Raw genomic sequence first — 21,051 nt, forward strand, 5'->3', positions numbered from 1 at the left:
TTATAGCTATGCAATTTTTAACTAGGTTTTTTTTTTCGCTCTCTGGATTTTGCAAGAGTCCCTAATACTAGGGGTCTATACAAATTCAGTGAGCACAGGGAAACATCTCGCTGAGCTTAAAAAAAAGGTCGTCATACGTATATCTAATTAGCCTTCATACACTTGCGGCGTACCGTTAAGTCTTCAGCGACTCGATCGCACTTCACATCAAAGACGCACGGTACAGGCCCCTAAATCTCAACTGCCACGCTAACGGATGAGGGGGTGCCGGAGAGCATGGGGTCGCGCACGTAAAGTAATAAAATACTTTCTGAGTTGTGACATCCTACAGTTTAACACAGTTCAACTGTCACTCTAATATAGACAGAGAGTCCAAAACCATGGTAGACGGATAGCTCGGAAGCCTTACGGTCATGCCCATAGAAGGGAACTCTGTTGACAGCGCAAGCTCGAGTAGTCCGTGTACAGGCAGGATGCAGTATATATCAGTGTTGTGTCTGAAAAGAATAAAGGGCAGAAAGACACACATCAACTGCAAGAAAGTGCGGTTATACGCTTAGCGAGCAAAAACATTATGGCATAGATGTAACGATGTGGAGATGCAGAATGAAGGTAGAAGGTTGAATTTGTGTTAACGATGACTACAGCGACGTTGCCAGTGCAGGTTCGTTATATACTAGTAATACGCGAGTCTCGAAGCTAAGCAGTGTCACGGATACTTCCACGCAAGAGCAGTACAATAAATTCCTGACATACATAAGCTACGAATAATCGCAGACAAGGGGATACGCGCAATGTTTTGTGCTTCGGCAACATTTAGCACATCCGCTGTGTTGGACACAGTCGCAAAATCGCCTGCCAGCGTCCTCCACTAGCAGAGACTGGGCGGCAGTCCTAGCGGGAACTTTCGGGGCAACGAGACGCAGCCGCTTCCTTCGAGGTCTAGTGGCGAGAGGCTTTTGAGCGGCCGCCACAAATTGACGAGAACACAGTGTCGGTGTTCCACGCTCCTACAATCTCATCCAGACAGCCACTGCGAAACTTTTAGAGGGGCATACTGCTTCGCAAGCTAAGCATACGCCGATCCTTCGGCCATAGCGATATGCATTTCGAACCTGAGGTAACAGGAAATTGTTTCTTAACGAGTTTAGTGTGTGTGTGTGAAAAAACCTAAAAGAAAACATGGCTGATTTCTCTGTCATAGGAATCGGTATAACACGAAAGTAAAACGTGTCTTCACAGACGTAGTTGAGCGTCTGTTGTGCATTGTTTCGCCCAGAGGGCGAAGGAATGAATGCTATAGCAACAAGCTGTAATGTCACGCGAAGAACGGCAAGCAGCTCGAAACTTGCTACGCGCCGCTCAAGCAGAAATGACGCACGGAACGAACATACACAGGATGAGCGCGAACTAACAACTGTCACAGCTCGACAGTTAAAGCGCGCCTGGTCAAATACAAAGGAGGACGCACGAAACTAACGCACAAGTATACACAGGATGAGCGCGAACTCTCACAGTTGTAACTTATTTGTTTATGAGCAGCGCGCTCCTTTCGCAGAAGCGGCCACTGCAGTGAACGATGTGACCTTCGCGCTTTCTGTAACTTCAAGGCAAACATGCGGTAAGAGCGCAAGACGTACAAGATAAGAGCGCGCGCAGGAGCGACCACGCCCTGTAGAGGCACACGCTCATCTCAACGCTTGGGGCGACGACATTTAAAGCGCGCTGTTCGAGCCCTTCGCGCCATCTCACTAGTGATAACGAAAACACGCTGATGTACGCCGATCTCGGAGTACCGGCACCGGCAAATGGTGTATATAAATAACACGCCGTTAGTATGGCGAAGAACGTGTCGTCTGTGGCGGAGTTGTTTCGCGCTGGCGATCGAGGGGTCGTAAGTTCGACTCCCGGTGACGGAACTTTTTCTTCTAAATTTTCTTTGGCATATGTTAGTATTTATATCTTACAACGTCATATCCGTGACGGGAATGCGTCAGTGGAGCCGTGGTGGACCCCGGCATAAAACACTTTCGTGTTAATAAGCTCAAACTGCAATACTATGTTCCAGGCCCGTAGCCAGGGGGGAGGCCTAGCCCCCCGCCCCCGAAATTTTGGTGAAGTACGTGTTTTTACGAAAAGTAAATAATAAGAACAGGTGTTTGTCTCAAATATTCAAGGCTATATACGCACGTCATTCATGCATATCGCGCGCACGCTGAATCCTCTCCATCGAAACCCCTTTTCTGCGCGACGTACGCGACGCTCGCACGGCTTTTTCTCCACTTGTTCCTTCAGCTATACAGGCATCTATATATGCTTTTGAATTGCTTATGTCATAATATACCAAACAAACAGGCCCAACAAGACATTAAATGCCGTTTTAGAGTCTATACAGTAACTCTAGCACCAACTTGCATAAGGTGTTATCTTGGGCTTGTTGGTGCACACTAGGAGAATTTAGTAACATCCCAAGGAAAGGGACAGACCTTAGACAGACCGCATTAGTCTCAGTTCCATCCTTTTTGTTCCATTTCTGGCGCTATTACCCAATTCTTCTACCTCCAACTGATTAGTGGCGCACCTTTACACACGAAAGCAAACATAAGCAAATTAGGTGGGCTATGGGAAAAGGGCAGATGCGGAATACAGACGGCGTCGGAGCCCTTAGCACGGCAAAGCTTGCATGATGGTTTTGTTAGGGTCCTCAAGCCTAATCGGGCTGCAGCACCGGATATATGCTACGCCACCTACATACAAGGTCATATTGCATGTCTACACTGATGTCCTTGAAAGTGATCGCCCGAATGACGCAATTTTTCTGGAGAAGTAAATCAGCGTATCTGGTTCAGATCCTTAATATCCTGCCCATTTGAAGTCGTTGACGCAGACGTACGCACGTTTATACTTGCCAACAATTGTTTTCATCAGTAAGCAACACCGACAAGCAATTGACGATCGATCATGCTCTCGTGCTGTTGTGACGCCTGTCTGTTAAACAGAATGAGCGTATCGGAACTCTCTCGCTGGTTGTTCGCCAAGTCTAAAACCTAAGACTCGCCGGTTGTTTACAAAAATGCAGAGGAAAACGGGAACCCAGGCCGGGCGACATTTTCCGCGCCGACCACAGTTCCGTACTGAAACCATTCTCGTCGACGGAAACAGTTTGCGTCGATAATCTCATCGCTCAATTGATCGAAAAATTCGATCGAAAGAAGTCTTCGCTTTTCCCGGTGTTGTCAATGGCTACCAGTGGCCTGCACAGTGGCACTCAGCAGCGTGATGGAATCGCAGAACCGAGGTTAAAGTGTGCCAGTTAGCAGCTCATCAAATGCTGCGGTATGCAATAGCTAGGTTTCATTTTTCCCGTCTAGAGCTCTTGTCCTTGCCTATAGATAGCGGTCCACATTTTAAATACCCCCTCTCAGAATCTCAATGTATGCTTAACCATTTTGCACCTGATATACGCACAGTAACAAAGAGAGATGATACAAACAGTTGCTGACTTAGCAGTTGGAAGTGTGCACTCTGATCTTTTTAAATGCGAAGCAATACTTTGCGTACCACAGGCACTTTGACCATATCTATCTATCTATCTATCTATCTATCTATCTATCTATCTATCTATCTATCTATCTATCTATCTATCTATCTATCTATCTATCTATCTATCTATCTATCTATCTATCTATCTATCTATCTATCTATCTATCTATCTATCTATCTGTCTGTCTGTCTGTCTGTCTGTCTGTCTGTCTGTCTGTCTGTCTGTCTGTCTGTCTGTCCGTCCGTCCGTCCGTCCGTCCGTCCGTCCGTCCGTCCGTCCGTCCGTCCGTCCGTCCATCTATCTATCTATCTATCTATCTATCTATCTATCTATCTATCTATCTATCTATCTATCTATCTATCTATCTATCTATCTATCTATCTATCTATCTATCTATCTATCTATCTATCTATCTATCTATCTATCTATCTATCTATCTATCTATCTATCTATCTATCTATCTATCCGCACTCCACTGCGGCTAAGCGCCACAGGTGATATCTACCCAGGAACGGCGAGAATACATTTTGTTAATCTTAACACGATAGCTTTCAGGAACCAGTGTCGGCTTTGGCGGCGTAAAGTCGATCTCCTTCTGGCTTTTGAAAAACTTCAGTGCGATTTCCATAGTAACGCACCACAACATACCGCGTAAAACTACTAGTAGGGGCATTTTAGGACAGTAGATAACGTTTGTCTGCGTGCATCGCGTGAATTATACAACTTCAGTGCGACTTGCGTAGGAAGGCACCACAACATACCGCATAAAGCAGTAGGGGCATTCTAGGACAGTAGATAACGTTTGTCTGCGTACATTGCGCGTATTATACAACTTCAGCGCGATTTGCATAGGAAGACGCCACAACATACAGCATAAAGCAGTATGGCCATTCCAGGACAGTAAAAGCCGGATTATACAACCCGCTAAATCAGTCACCATGCGGCATCGTTGGACTTTCACACGGCGGCGAATCATGCTCGCGAACTTAGCACGCGCTTGCTCTATTTAAAGCGAGATATTCTCTACAAACGTTTCCGGGTTTTGGCTATTATGTCTTCGGCTGTATGACAGCAAATAATATAAAAATAATTGCAGCAGGTCGAACGCGAACGCACCGGTACGAAACCCTTACAACACGGCCGCGAACTGCACGGGCTTCACCCCCGTCCTAGTACAGTCAATTCGTAATGTATGTGTGACCAACCTGTAGTTCCATTCGAAATAATGCCGTTACGTCACTCACCGTCAGCCACGTGACTTCCGAGTACGCACTTCCGCTCTTACGTATACTTCGGGTTTCAATTTCACTGGCTGTTATAGCTAAGGAAAGCCTTCGAGATATGTTTTATCAGAAATCGTTGCGGATGTCGTAACGCGTTACAGAAACTGGGCGAAAGATACCCAAGAACATATGCCACATAGTGCGCAAATGAGTATTCGGTGAAAAGCGAACACGGAAGAATACCTTTTCTGATTGTTGATTTTAAATGTTAGCGTTGAAAGTGCTGCAGTTTTTTTTTGCAAGATTGTCGCCGGCATTTCAAACAACTGTTTGACATTCGTCTAAATTTTCGTTAAGAAAATTGAAGACGTGTGTGGCTCATCAACCATTAGTACCGTGATGAGGACCGTGATGTAGGCAATACAAAAAATTCCACACACAAGGCAAGTGCCTAGTGAAACAACATAGCACGCACCGTTGTCAAGGAAATAGGTGACCTCCTGGGGAGCACGTCCCTCGCGTACATAAAAAGTAACGTTCTTCCTGCAGAAAAAAAAGACAAGTTTTCGCTCATGAATAACTGCAAGCTTTTCTACAGAACAGCCACCACAGTGTAAATACGCTTGCTTTAAACGTGATGCCATGGTACTGCGAGGGGACTAAGAATTGGCTATTTTGAAAATTTCTTGGTGCTTTGCAATCTGTATGCAAGCCACACTGTTCGCTTTGCTCGTGATCTGCGCAGATTCGTGATGCTTACATGTTAAGTCATTTTCAAAATAAACAGCTGTGAGTTATCGCTCATTTATGTCTCTTGTTTGTGTCCCTGTCAACTGTGCACGCCACAAATTTAACCATGAATACCTACCAACTCGCCCAACTATCAGTTTTGCCGGCCTGGTAGCGAGTTTTATATCGAGACTGACCGCAGCGTAACCAAAGCGCGAATGAGCATACAAGCGAGCAGCCCGCCCCCTGTTTGAGGTTCTTCTTCCGCAACGTCATTTTGATGTCACGGAGCTATCACAACTCTCGACACAAATGAGAGGGACGGACTGCGTTTCAACGCATTCCGTCCCCCTCATTCCTCTAATTTTGTACGCGTTCTTAAAACGAACGGAGGCGGTCCGTTCTATCCAGCCGCACGCTATTGGTCAATGTAGGGCCGTGACGTCTGTCACGGTTCACATTGACCATTCGCGTGCGGCTGGATAGAACGGACCGCCTCCGTTCGTTTTAAGAACGCATACAAGATCGCGCCCCTGATCACAGAAAAATAAAGACGCGCGTGGCACTATGTCAGCATGACATACAACGACTTTCTGAATTCGTCCATCTGTTAGGCAGTGGACGACTCATAACATTATGTCACTGGTTAACTAATTCATGCCTTGCGGGCTTACTTGACTGCGCCGTCATGGCCTTTGAAATGCCACACGTATGTGGTTGTCCTCGCCTCGAGATCAAATGCTGTTTGAGTGGCGGTGAGGCATTTAAATGCTGGGTCATTGGTGGATGTGTAGATGCTGACGCCGGCTTCAAAGTTTCCCATTGCCTGGGAAAGAGAAAACAAAGAGATGAGGAGCGTAATGCTGTGAAACATAAGGACAAATCCTATAGCCCAGCGTTTTCATGGAGATGCGGTCAAAAACTCAAGACAAGTTTAACTTCTAACCATTTACTTCGTGAGCTTTGATCTGGCTGTTTTATAGATACTGCAGGCACCAAGAACCACCACTCATCTTACAAGTGCTCTTAATCCAAAATACACAATCTCATTTCCCTACAAAGATACAGACCGCGTGCTTCACATATGTGTACCAGTCAGACATGGCAGAATTATCCTAAATGGTAATTAAATAACATATCTGCTTGCTCATCTAAAATTTTTCGAAGTGTAAGTAAAAACATTGCATATTATGGCCGAGACTAATGTCATTTGTGGTGTATCGAGAGAGCCGCGATCATGGAACACAGACACAGTACACGCCAGTAGCATAGCCAGACCTTTTTTGGGGGGGGTTGGGGGGGGGGGGGGGTAACCATACTTTATGGCTGTTCGTGCGTGCGTTTGCATTTGTGCGCGTACATATACACATGCAAAATCGAAAAATTTTGGAACGGGGGGGGGGGGGGAGAGTTTAAACCCTTCCCCCTGGTTATGCCCCTGGTACACGCCGTCGTGCAGACGAACACATGGACACTAACAGCTGTTACTAAACGGCGAGCACGCCAGCCGAATAGTACGAATAACGTGAGTAACACGGCCATTAACACACTAGAATGTCAACACGGCACACACGACAACATAACGCACACAATGTGCCGCGGACTCTGCTCATTCTTTATGCGCACACATTGTGTATCTACTAGTGATACACAATGTGTATCACTACTGCTGACCCTGTCCGAGTCCATCATCAGCACAGAAGGCTTTAAAAGCATTATTGCGCTTCTTGCTCTCCTTTTTTTGTAACATCTCTCTTCTATCATATTTTATCCCCCTTACCCCTTCCCCCAGCACAGGGGTAGCCAGCCGGTCTAAGAACTGGCTAACCTCCCTGTCTGTCCGCTTGTTTCTTCCTTCAGAACCATCGATTGTACTATCGATATATCGATAGCTGAGTCGCTATCGAACTATCAATGATAAAAAGTACTATCGATAGCGCTGTCGATAGTAAATTCGATGGTAATATCGGGAGCATAATATCAACAGCGCGAACTCATTGCAGAATAAACTTGCTTCCCTGCGCGCGTGGTACATAGTGGAGCCGGAGGAGCAGGCTGAAGGGCAAGAAAGTTGACATGCTTGTGTTCTTCGCCAGAGTGCTTTGCTGACAAGTGATCATAAACTCAAACTGTTGAGCTGTAGCGAAAAGGAAGCCGTTACATGTGGTAGAACTGCGCGGCTTCAAAGTGTATATTGCATTTTGTTATTTCAAAATAACAAAAAATATCAAGAACTAAGTTTGTTAATTGCAAAGTGTAACTAGTTGCTTTTGAATATCAATATATTGATGGACATATTCCGCCATTTTCGCTGCGGAAATAATCTATTTCTGTCGCCAAAAATTGCTCATAAATGAAGCGAAGTGTAGGCTATCGCAAATATTTTTTTGCAATATGGGCGTTCGGCAACAGCATCATTATTCACACCACTATCGATAGTATTATCTCGTGGTTATGACGGTGAAGAATGCTGCAGCAAGACTGGGTAATACGGAGCTCTTTATTTGGGCGAACTTGTGTCCAGAAAATCAAAACTCAAAATACAAGCGATACACCCTGCGCACTGATAGCGGCGAGGACAGACGTCGCCCGTCGAGTAATCTGATCATCGGTGGAACGCGTGTTATTTATACACCAGTCATCGAACCTTCCAGCGTTATCACTGCAGTGCTCGCGTAAGTTCTCGAATAAACTTGACTATTAGCGTCCGGCGCGTAATCTTAACACAATGATCTCAAACAATCGTGAAGCTTCTCAAACATTACGACGTTGTCCGAGCCAAACGTTGCTAACAGTCTTTGTGGATGAAATCCGAATACATCAAAACAATGCAATAAACACGCGTGGCAGTAATATCGCTAGTAATATTAAACATGGTTCTACCGATTGCACTATCGATAGTTTGTCGATAGTAGTACTATCGATAGTACTTTTATACTACCGTTAGTTTCAAAAATACTAACGATGCTATCGATAATCAACTTACCAATAGTTCTGCATCACTAATATGTACATAGGGCTTCTGATTATTTTTTTATTTTCCTATTGTTTTATTCGCTGTAGGTCTTATTTTTATGCGTTCTTTCAATACTACTATCACGTTTATGGGATAGCCGGCTCTAACGGAGCCTACCTTCCCATGTTTTTTTTTCATATATAAATAAAGAAACAATGTTCCGCCAATGCGGCTTCGCCGACGTTCGTCTCACGACCGGGGTTCGCGAGTTTGTGCCGCGTAATTGTTCCCACGGGAGTCCCGCGAGAGGCGACCACCAACTCGCGCGCCAGGTGCCAGTCCCCAAAAGAGGAAGAGCTCCCCCTCCTCATGAACCCTCGTAACATGCGGCGCCACTGGCGCCACCTCGGGAGCACAGCGCAAACCCTCGCTCGGCGGCGAAAACGACCTTACAGGGGGTATGAGTGCCCCCACAGATTACAATATTTATACGTTTGAAAAGCAATGCAATTACATTGAGAAAATTTGAGCAGAAGACAGCGACATCAAAGCCATTAAAGGCTTCCAGTTCGGACGCTTACGTAGATTTTTTGTGATTCTGCCTCCTATCCAGGCTGGAGGTTTGGCACTCAGTTTATGGTGTCTCTGTTACTTTGCTCTACTCTTTTGGTAAACTTGTTACGCCATAACAGAAGCGGACATGCTGTATTTCAGACAATGAAAATCGGGGAATATAATGAGTAATTTTCTTGAAATCACTAGCCTAAAGAAATTCATTACATTACTAAATTACAACCCCACAAGCCTAATTGATTACATTTGCTTATTTCAGCAAGGAAAAACTAATTACTGTAATTTAATTACTGTCATGTCGGGTACAAGTCGATGTATTGCTTCAGCCTCTCTCGTTTACCGTTGAGCTGACCTAGAGAAGGGAAACAGGAGGGGATGAACACGTCATTCTTTATACGTGAGTGATCGACCATTCCAGTGCTATCGGTGGTGAAGCCGTAGGGCGTCTCAATTGTGCAATAGCGGAATTGAGACACACTAACGCAACGCATTGGTGTAAGCTAACCTACTAACGCAAGAGCGTTAAAGATCTCGTTTCGCAGAAATTCCGGTGTCGCCGGCGGCGGCGGCGTTGGTTGTGAGCGACAAATATGGGTTGTCCGTGAGCTAAAATTCGAGGCAGATGGAAATAAAGAAATAATAAGAAATATTCGGTTCGAGTGGGACAGAGGATTCGAGTATGCGACCCCTCGCTCTGTGGCGCGAAGCGTGTAGCCGCTGGGCGACCACGCATAAATCCTCTTGCATGTTAACACCGAGCTTTTTTATAGACCATTTAGCGTTGGTGGTCCGCACATCTCGGAGTTTCTTCAACGGCTTGACTATCACCCGCGAGATGGCGCAAAGGGCCCACGGGCGCGCTTTTGAACGGCATCGCCCCGCCGTGTGGCCGTCTTTCGTCAGACCGCATGCATGGATATAGGAGCCGGAGGGCGTCCGCACTTTGGCTTTTCTTGCGGCTCGGGTTAAGTATCCGCCAAGAAGCGAAGGCAGGCTAGCGATTGGGAAGGCGATACGAACAGGGTACGATTACGCTATCGCGTTCTGCTCTTCAATTTTTTATTTATTTTATTTATTTACAATACTGCTACTCTCATTGGAGAGCGTGGCAGTTGGGCAGTACAATGATTTTCAGTACAACTAATAAAAAGAAAAACATAGTGAGAAAGAGGGGAATAAAATCAAAGCAAAACAAGTCAGATAAACGAACACTAACGTTTGTAGCGTAATTGCAGCATATATGGGCTACATAGAAAAAAAAAAAAGAAACACGATATGTACAGTATACAGTAAGGCAAACAAAATGTTGGTGAAAGAACGGCATATTCAGTGGAATTTATACAAAAACGCATAATACATGCTAGGTTCAAGGGAAATGATAAAGAAAGACGGAAAAAGAAGGAACATGAGGCTTCGCATGAAGTGGTCGAAGAGAATAACTATAGTACAGGTGAAGCTGAGTCGTCCTCAGGCCTTTACTTCTGTGTCGAGAAAGCAGATTATGTATATAGGAATACGAACACGAGCAGGATGAGTTGTGTTTTAATATTGCTGTTAGCTACTATTGTCACGTGGTCGTGACGTCGACGAAGACAGCAGTCGGCGTTTGCAGAATGAAACTGTTTATTTGGCCGAACTTGTGGCCGGGAAAATGAGAACTAGAACTACAGCAATACACGCTGTACAATGCTAGCGGCGAACAGGGCGTCGTCCGTCGATCAACTGACAAGCGGTGAAGCGCGTCGGCATTTATGCATGTGCCGTAGAATATTCCAGCGTTATCGCTGGTTGTCGTGCAATCTCTAGAACAAGCTGGAGTGTTCGCGTCTTGCGCGCAATCTTAACAAAATGGTCTACAATCATCGCGAAACTTCTCGAACAATGAGGCGCGGTTTGCGCTGAGCGTTGCTGACAGTTTTTATCGGCGAAAATCGAATACAGCAAAAGTAATAATAATAATAAAAAAACGCATGTGGCAATATTCATACTCTAATAACATAACAAGCTTTATGCTGGAGTCAAATCGAAGGTCACGCACAAAAGTGTTCGAAGCTTAGCGCTATTTTTTCTTTTCGCTTGAGTCTTCTTTAGATGTCGCGCTAATCTGTGGCAATCTCGCTCACTTCACTGCTTCGAGCGGTTAAAGATCCCTATCGCGTTTATCTGACTTGTTGCTCAATATCGAAGTAGATTTGTTATGATACGCGTATAAACACTTCAAACATTGTGGTAGAAGTCAGAACACTAAAGTTATGTGCATCGTATATGTAACAATTATAAGAACAAAGGTAAATCCTAGTGCGAATTTTCTTGTTGAGGAGTCATCGCCCTCTGCTCCTTTAACTATTAAAATATGCCTGCAAATAATCGTCCGGGACATTCCTCGGCAATGAATACTTTCCTATCCATAATTATTTTTAACAGGTACTGTCAAAACGATGCTTCATTGAGTTTTGTGGGGCCGGGCACAGTAAGCCATCTCAGCAATATACAAAGGAAAAAACAGCGAGGCTGTTTAACCTGTCGGCACCTTGTGCTCCGTCGTAAAAAACTATCATCATCATAATCCGGCACGCACTCTCTTCATTCTCTGTACAGCGAAGCTCTTTAATATATCGGTAACTTGTGCTCCGTCATGCAAAACTCCTCAGTCGGTATGCGCCACAGGAATGGGGCAAGCCTCACTACCGTGTACAGCAGGTGCGACGGTCAAACGAAAATGAACACGTGAAAAAGAGAGAGAGAAAGAAAGAGAGAGAAATAAAGCGATGCAAAGAAAGACGAAGAAAAAATTGAGAGAAATAAAGGAAATAAGGACATAAAAAGATAGAAAGACAGAAAAAGACATAGAAAGAGTGAGAGAGGAAAAGAAACTGACACGAAGAACAGATAGAAAAAACACAGAGCAAAACAGAAAGAGGAACAAAGGAGAAGGGGGATTAAGAAAAATATAGATAATAAGAGCGAGAAAGAGGAAGAAATGGGTAGACAGATGAAGAAATAAATAGGGAGAAAGAAATAGAAAGGAACATACAAAAAGAGATACAAGAAACAGATAGAAAGAGAAAGAAAAAATAAAGATAGAAAGAAACCAGGAAGGCCACCCCGCTGCTCTCTTCCTTGAGGCTAGGCACCACTAATGCTAAGCTGGCATAATTTTGTAGAGAACACGCGCGCTTCGACATCGTTGCTTTTCCCACTGCGTGAAGTGTGTAACACGAAAGGAAGACTTAACGTTGCACGACGGTCATACTGAGGGAGTGAGGGAAGTGCTCCAAATTGCAGTCCCATGAACGCTTTTAAATACGTCTACAGGAGCAAAAACATCTGAACGAGGCCATACGTACTGTTTGTAAGACCCCCTGGCAGATACAGCAAACTTGGAAGCATATTGCTTATTCCATATATGTTACTGCTATGCTGCGATCCCTTTTAACTTTCTATTGTACTTTTTCGAAAGACGTCGACAGTGTAAGAGTGTGCAAATTGGAACAGGAATTCAAGAAGTGTTCATGTTCCTTTAGTAAAAAAAGTCAAAAGTTTCGCCACAACGGCGAAATAATGAATGCGATAGCAACAAATTGGTATGTAACGCGAAGAACGGAAAGCAGCTCGAAATTTTCAGCGCGTGGCTCAAGCGCGAAGGACGCAGGAAAAGAACACACAGGACGAGCGCGAATTATCATGCGTCACAGCTCGACACTTGAAGCGCACTGCTCAAACATAAAGCAGGATGCACGAGACGAACGAACAGGTACACGCAGGACGAGCGCGAACTAACTGTCACAATTGTTGCTTATTTTTGTTTGAACAGCGCACTCGTTTCGCAAACGCGGCCGCTGCAGTGAGCGAAGTGACTTTTGTACGCTCTGTGACTTCAGCGCGGACATCGCGGGGAGTGCACAAGACATACAACCCCCTGCTGATCGAGCGCGTACCGGTTAATGATGATGACAATTTTCTATCTACGATACACGACACACCTCGAGCCATAACAGCTCTTCTTAAAAAAGCAGTTTCGCCGCAAGGACAAAACAATGAATGCGATAGCAACAAATTGGAATGTCATACACAGAAAGGCTAGCAGCACGACACTAGCAGCACGCTGCTCAAACACAAAGAAGGACGCACGAAAATAACACACAGGTATACACAGGACGAGCAAGAGCTAACAACTGTCACAGCTCGACAGTTGCAGCGCGCTGCTCAAACAAAAAAGGCGCACAAAAAGAGCACACATGTATACACAGGACAAGCAAGAACTAACGACGGTCTTAGTTGTTAGTTAAAATTGGTGTGACACTTAGTTCGCACTCGTCCTGTGTGTGCCTGTGTGTCTTTTTGTGCTGCCTTCTTTGTGTTTGAACAGTGCGCTGCAAGTGTCGACTGACCAACTAGCTCCTACTTTCGCTCTTCTAGCTAGTAGCGTACTTCTTTCGCAGACATGGTCGCCGCAGCTAGCAATAAAAAAGCAATAAAATAAGAAAAGCAATTAAAAATCACAGCATATCCACGTGGTGAATGATGATGAGTGGGGAGAAGCGAACTCGCGCTGCAGCACGGCGATGGCATTGGCGTGAGCGTGGTCCTTCTTGATGAAAGATATTGTGACTATATTGTTTGAGAACCACAATCTGTTGCACACACCGCAACCATGGCCGAAACTGCTACCAAGGGAGTCCCGCTGGAAGCGCGCGTCGGCGCCTTCGGGCAGAGCCCGCCTGATGCGTTTTGCAGCCACTTCACGTGCTCGCACAGCCTCATGCTCTGCCTGCCGGTATGCGCGCTTTCTCGCCGCTTCACGGTCGTTCACATTTTGAAGATCCGATTCGCGCCGCAGCCGTGCAGCTTGTCGAGCAGCTTCGGCATGGCGGGCTCGAACGGCGGGGTCTTCTCGCCGCAGCCCTGCAGCTTGTCGAGCAGCTTCGGCCTCGCGGGCTCGAACGGCGGGGTCTTCTCGCCGCAGCCGTGCAGCTTGTCGAGCAGCTTCGGCTTCGCGGGCTCGAACGGCGGAATTTGCTTCGCGGCGTCGACGTGCAGCTTCAGCCTCGCGGGCTCTCACCTGAGGATTCTGTCTTCGAACGCGTGCTGCAGCCGCCTTCCGTGCCCTCCGTTCCGCAGCCTTGTCTTCCATCTGGCGACTCCGAGCTAAAGAGGAAGCGTGCCAAGAGGGAACCTCATGGCGCGTTACTTCTGAAATGTTATCTTCGGGTGTCGTTGAAAACAGGAGACGTAGTAAAGAAGAAAGAACGCCACACAGGCGAACACGCACGAGAGTCTCACTCGTCAACGTCGCCTTCTTTTTCTATTGCATACCAGAACGCGCGCTTCTCACGAGTTAGAGGTGGCTACTACAACGCTAAAAACAAACGGAGGATGGACAGACCCACGGCATAAGGAGCTTCGCCTCTAAAACAAGAATCCTCTGTTTGGCTACTCTTCTCTTTGCAAATCTGGATAGCGCACTTATGTCTGTAACTCGATATTTTTCGGGCGGTGGATTTTCTATTCGCCATGCTACAGAAACTGCGGTACTGGATAATGCGTCTGTGTTCAGAGCAGGTCAGATGGAGGTTCTTAATATAATCTGAAAAGTAATGAATAGCGGCAGAGTGCTTCCAGGGTTTTCGACGTCGAATGAATCTCGCACAAAAAAACGCCAGGCCTGCGCTGAAGCCGCAGCACAGTCACAGCGAAAGCTGGAAGAGCGGCGTTTCTAGAGCCCGTTCTAAGCTGCCTTGGGGCTACTAATACAAGTTCACTAGAAAGGCACCCACTACGCCATAAATCACAATTTTTGTGAACTTGGGAAGCACCTACTAAGTCATTATTCGTCATTCTGCGGGGAAGCGGGACACCAGCTACACGTCTGTAAGGCATTATGTGCCCTTTGTTGACGCGACGACTGATGACGATGAAGAATTATGGCTCAGCCCTTTGTAATAGGCTGGAAGCTTTAAACGGCCCACCAGTTATGCAATTTGCATTGGGTGAAGCCCGATCGCTATTTTCCTCTCCCGTCATGCTGTATAACATACGTTGGCGTGGGAGAGAAACGGGGGGGGGGGCGTCGAAGAACTTTACTGAGACCCCGAGGAAATGGATCATGCGCTTATGGGCTTCCTTGGCAACCAATACAAGTGCACTTGCGAGGAACCCACTACGCTATAAATCATTGTAATTTTACTGAGACCCCGAGGAAATGAATCATGCGCTTATGGGCTTCCTTGGCAACCAATACAAGTGCACTTGCGAGGAACCCACTACGCTATAAATCATTCTAATTTTTTAGAACTAGGGCAGCAGGCACTGTGCCATTTTTCGTCATTCTACGGCGAGCCGTCGTACCTGCTAAATGCATGTAAGACATTATGCGCACTTTTTTAATGCTGTGCCTGATGACGATGAAGAATTATGGCAGAGCCCTTTGTAATGGGTTGGAAGCATTCAACAACCTACTCGTTGTGCAATTCGCATTGTGTGATGCCTTGTGACAGAATTCGCATTGTGCGACGTTTGGTGCTTATTTTACTCTTCTATCACGCTATACTGCATATGCTAATGTGGTTCCTTCCCGACATGAAGCCTGTATAGGACCTTTTTGCAAGGCAGTTTCAAGCACCGGCATGGCTCAGAGTGAATACTGGGCTCCCACGCAGAGGGCCCACGCAGAGGGCCACGGCTGATAGCCCATTGTGTGAACTCTGCGGGTGCGTGGAAACAATCGGGCACCTTCTCTGCGAATCCGCCCGCTTTCACACCGATAGAGCAGCCTTTTCAGCCGCACTTCGCCCGCTGGACTACCGCCATCTGACAGAAAACAATATTCTAGGGCACTGGCCTTCACGGACTTCAACGTGAGCCGCTATGGAGGCATCGCCAAGGTTTCTTAGGGAAACCGGACTAAGCGACGCGTTGTGAGAGTTCAGTGGCTATGCTGGTGAGTTGCTTCTAGACAGCCCTATTTGCATGACATAGTCGTGTGGTTACAGACTCTTTTCTGCTCTTTCATCCTTACGCACCCGCTTTCCCCTTCCCGAATGCACGGTAGTCAACCTGAGATTTCTTCTGGTTCACCTTCATGTCTTTTCTACGCCTTTCTCTCCTCTGAGTAAATATAAAATACTTGTCCGCGAAGCCCGGCAACAGCTTTCACGTTTTAATCCAACTTCGTGTGGATGCCTTCGCGTGTACTTTGCTACCATTCTGGGCTCTTACGAATTTTTTGTGGCGTTGGTGGAAGCTAGCCGGGAGTGTTGTGTGCCCCAAAAAAAGAAAACTTTGTAGGTCACAGAAGAATCATTATTGTATAATGTGTTATGCATCCCTCGTTACTTGCGCTAGCGGGTGTCACCCCTTCTAAAGCAATTGTAGGCACTCGAAGCCTTTTGACGAACGACAGGCAAAACTTACCCTAAAAGCATCCATTGGCTCATGATGAACACCAGCCATTTTGACAGGGACAAGAACAGCTAGTGTTATGCATATTCCCACGTTCCACCTGGCCATGTTAGCCAGCCTCACTTCGGTGCTCAAAAATGACAGAAAAGCTGCTGTACTGCTGGGTTGATCGGGGCACAGCCTTTCGTCTATACGGCGGCTACAATAACTGTCTCACGACGAAGGTGGAGGAAATATGTGGTGTGGGAATGGCGAGGGCGAGGTCCGGTTTCCGGGAGTTAGATAACATGTGACCACTCTCCGGGAACCGAAGCAACTCGGCTTATCTGCTTTGGTTTCGTCAGCGTTGTGGATGGCACGTGCGAGTGTCGCCACGCTATTCTAAGTAACGAAACTGAGGAAGCTTCCGTTAGGCTCGGTAAGCAGTGCTTCGTGCGATTTTCGCAGTCTCACGGCGTTTCTCTTGGTGTTTCGATATTCGTATTTGTTGTGTATGACTACTGGACAAAGCAATGAAGTAATCACAGTAAGTATATATTTTGCTTATGTAACACTCCTGTTGGCTCACATAGAAAATATTTAATGAAAGGGTACGCCATATGAACCCCTTGTGCAATATAATATTTAGTCTTTAGGAAAATTGCATGTGTTATTGAAGTGGAACAAAGTGAAGTGTTCACCATTATCAAGTAGTTCTCCTTTGGTGACAATGAAGCAATTAGACACTTGAGCTTCAAGCAATAATTTGGAATATAAGCCGCGGATGTATTTCGCAAACCATTCCATTTCAAGAACGAATTAGGAGGGCTGTCTTTTAAACATAGTTAGGATTTAGAATTAGTACAATCTCAAATAAGCTCCACTCATGACATCTCCGAGAAAGGTATCACAGAGAGGCCACAAATAGGCAGAGTGCTATTTTTATGTGTAAATACCAATTGAAAGTATTCGTTGAATCTGCTGTCAATTTCTTATCTGCGTGAAATTTTTATTTCGGAGAAACTTGACATTCGGCTAGTTGGTTCAACATGATCAACTTTTCTCGCGCGAACTTACTAAGGGAACCTAACAGAGCGAGGAAAGACGTACAAGGTCATACAATGCATTACAAAACGCATTTTTATTTGACATTGTAAACATTTCGGACAGATTCACCGCCAGAATTTCTATGGTGACGTCGAAATGAAAACGAAGTTAGACAATGGCGTTTCATAATCGCATCCAGACCAATGTGGTTTTGATGTCGTGAAGAAATGCCTGACAGGTTTTCTTAGGTTATAACAGGTCGAAGTATAACTGCTTGACCAGTTTTATTTCGGTTAAATGTACCGTTCTATTTCATCGTTTCCAGGCGGAGAAAGATCCTTTGCCGTTTTATTTATTAATTGCCCGAAACCTGCGATATATTCATTAATGAAGCGTTTAGAATGGTCCTAAAATGTATGCACGTTGCCATGACTGCTCAGGAACGTGTGAAAATCAGAGCATGTGTATAATCGATGCACCGTCGTCATAAGAAAATCATCAACGGGCAAACATTTTGCGTGTTTAAGTTAGAAAAACGTCATATACGGTAATCAATGCCTAATTTTTTAATAGTTGGGGTTTAGCGTCCCAAAACCACGATATGATTATCAGGGACGCCATAGTGGAGGACTCCGGAGATTTCGACCACATGGGGGTTCTTTCACGTGCACCTAAATATAAACACACCGCACTCAAGCCTCCATCGAAAAAAAAACGGCCGCTGCGGCAGGGATTCGATCCGGCGACCTTCGGGCCTGCAACAGAGCACCATAACCACTAGACCACCGTGACGTGTTCCCCCAGGTGTTCGGATATTCCATTACAACATAGTCTTAGACGTAACGTTGCTACTACGGGAGGGTTAGTACGGATATAAGAGGTGGAATAATGTAGAACTGTTCGGTATTGCGCATTCCTCCCTGGCTGGCCATGAATGGACACCTGGTCCACACCCACAGCGCTTGGGTGTCACGTGATAGACAAAATGTCCCCGAAACCCAACCCATAGCGACCGCTTATGCTCAACTAGGAGAAAGATAACAAAATGAATTATTGTGACACTGCGTATTTTCGTCGTTATTCGGGAATTTTCGGTCCACGATAAATTCGCCTGCACTGTGGCTACACATCAGAACGACGTGTAGCCACTAAGCAGTTCATTCGTATACCGAACAAATCATACTCTTGCACGGAATAGTCGGCCAGTGCGCCCATTTCCAAGTGTAATAGATCATGGCTTCTTGCCGATCAATCAGGCAGGGGTGCTCCTAGCGGTGGCAAAAATGAATTTATTTTCGTATGAGCAATAATTTTGAATCATGTTATAACGCTGTTTAGCCGCTTTTAATTGCACCTTATGCTATAAAAAAAAAAATCACAGCATATCCACGGAGTGAATTATGATGAGTGGGCGAAGCTGCGGAGGTTCATCGGTAAACCGTGAATCTTCCATGAATTCTGCCCAGTACATCCTCACCGACGTGAGATCGGAGGCGTTTATACTAAAGGTTCGATGAGAGTTATGACGACTTGCAGCTCACTTTAATTTTACATGTACGCTTTGAATTTTCGTTGTTTAATCACGCACAGGAGAAATCGCACACACGCACTACCTTGGAGGTCAAAATCCAGTGCCTATATATACGGGGTGGTCATTGAACGGTTGTGCAGCGCGAGCGGTCGGTTTTTTCAATCAAGACGCTGCCTGCGTCGGCGCCGCAGCGCCGCGAGGCAAAATAAGGGGGGGGGGGGACCGTAGCCATGAGGCGATGCGAAGCCGGAGCACTTCCACGATCGCGTTCCGTTGGCTTTTGTTGGGCATGCTACCGACCTCGCGTCGTGGAACACGAAGAGGGACGCTACGCGCGTCGTATCTTCCATCTAGCCTGGCCGTTAATTCTCACAGGGCGAGCGGGGAACGCGGTCGACAGGCGGGCGATAGGGGGCAGCGTAGGAGAGGAGAGAGAAGGGGAGGGGACGCGCATGCGCTTGAGCTCATCGCGGCGTTGCGCAGGAGAGAATTTCGGCATGTCTAGCCCGCGTTTCAGAGGAAGAGTGGAAAGGGGGAGGGGAGAGGGGTATGGGAGAGGGGAAGTGCAGAGGGGTATGGGAGAGGGAAGGTGAGAGGGTGAGTGGAGAGGGAAAGGGGAGAGGGTAGAGGACATGGGGAATGGTGAGGGGGAGTGGAGAGGAGGGTGTGTGAGAGGGTATCCGCATGCGCAGTAAGGGTGGTCACGCCGCACACCACCACCACCACCACCACGCCCCTAAAAAAGCGTGTCTCCCTATTCCTTGCGCCACCTACCACGCGTGCTTTCCTTGCGTTATCACCCACCATGGTCGCGGAACTCTCGGTCGCGAACGGCGCGCGTGCTATCAGCGTGACATGGCATATTCTCGATTGGACAGTGACGAGAGCCGGTTTTCAAGAAAGCGAACGCGAGCAAGCCCGATGGCGATTATAGCTGTGTGGCAGAAATGTTGTGCCAAAATAATCGATTTTTCTTAGAGTGTGGGACATCATTCTGCGAACTGTTCTTGCTGGAGATGCGTTTCTTGACGCCTTTATTCGCCCCGCCACGTGGTCTAGTGGTTATGGCGCTCGACTGCTGACCCGAAGGTCGCGGGATCGAATCCCGGCCACGGCGGCTGCATTTTCGATGGAGGCGAAAATGTTGAGGCCCGTGTACTTAGATTTAGGTGCACGTTAAAGAACCCCAGGTGTCGAAATTTCCGGAGCCCTCCACTGCGGCGTCTCTCATATCAAATCGTGGTTTTGGGACGTTAAACCCCACATTTATTATTATGAACGCCTTGATTCAAGCTGTCCCGGTTGTTGCAAGCCAGCGCACACTAAGCAGTGAGAAGCAAAACCAGTCGGGACTCCTGCGCACCCTCGTCTTGTGCTTCAGTTCTGAGAACTAGGTCCAACGAAACGCTTTCGCCTTTGGTGCGCTTACCGAGTCATGTCAGCCGGCAGATAATAAATCGTGTCGGTGCAAGCGCAGCTGTTCGTTTTCCAAGACAGGAAATGGGATATCTTGTAAACAGCATGGGCGGTTCATTGGGCTCTTCAGAAATGCTGGTTCACACTCTGCTTGCCTTGACGTTGGCGCAAACTTGACACCAGGGATACGGAACAAAAGCAGAATTGAACAGTTGTACAGTAACCGTCAAAAGTTTAGGGACCACTAGGTTTAAGAAAACTGAATTTTTCAGCAATTTGTGGCTGTATTCGGTCGAAGTGCCGGATAATGTTTCTTAGCGTGTTTTAGAACGGGCCAGAAATCTAAATTGAAGGTGCCTGCCGAAGCAGTGGGAATGTTGAGTTCTTTTTTTTTTGCCTCGTGGTCTCTAAACTTTTGAGGCTGGCTGTACGTTGTTCCGCGCTAGCTATCGGTCAACCTGCGGAAAGATTTCTTGCTGTTCGTAAGGTTCTAGTTTTGTTAGAATTTTGAAGGTTTATTTGATTTATATCAGGGATGCTAAGCGTCTGCTGGTCACGTCACCCCCAAGGTTATAAGCCCATTCGTTACGTAGCGGCCTGCCTGTCCAGCTCCCGGATACTTTTATTATTTGTGGAAGTGCAGCAGCTGATT

The 21,051-nt window shown here is 46.4% G+C and overlaps 1 protein-coding gene across 2 annotated transcripts in view; it reads right to left on the reverse strand.

The window, feature by feature from the left end:
• LOC119373447 (uncharacterized) overlaps positions 1-21,051 on the reverse strand; it is a 33,312-nt gene that overhangs the window by 1,989 nt on the left and 10,272 nt on the right. The window contains exons 1-4 of one of the 2 annotated variants that reach the window (XM_037643468.2): positions 16,439-16,670; positions 6,171-6,322; positions 5,243-5,310; positions 410-497 (exon numbers count right to left, since the gene is read on the reverse strand). In XM_037643468.2, coding sequence (XP_037499396.1) covers positions 412-497; positions 5,243-5,310; positions 6,171-6,322; positions 16,439-16,534 — 402 coding nt within the window. In that variant the 5' untranslated portion in view covers positions 16,535-16,670 and the 3' untranslated portion in view covers positions 410-411. Of the gene's footprint in view, positions 1-409; positions 498-5,242; positions 5,311-6,170; positions 6,323-16,438; positions 16,671-21,051 lie in introns of those variants that run through there. The other variant, XM_049420396.1, reaches the window with a different exon arrangement.

Source organism: Rhipicephalus sanguineus, chromosome 11 (genome assembly GCF_013339695.2).
Source record: "Rhipicephalus sanguineus isolate Rsan-2018 chromosome 11, BIME_Rsan_1.4, whole genome shotgun sequence".
NCBI lineage: Eukaryota > Metazoa > Arthropoda > Arachnida > Ixodida > Ixodidae > Rhipicephalus > Rhipicephalus sanguineus.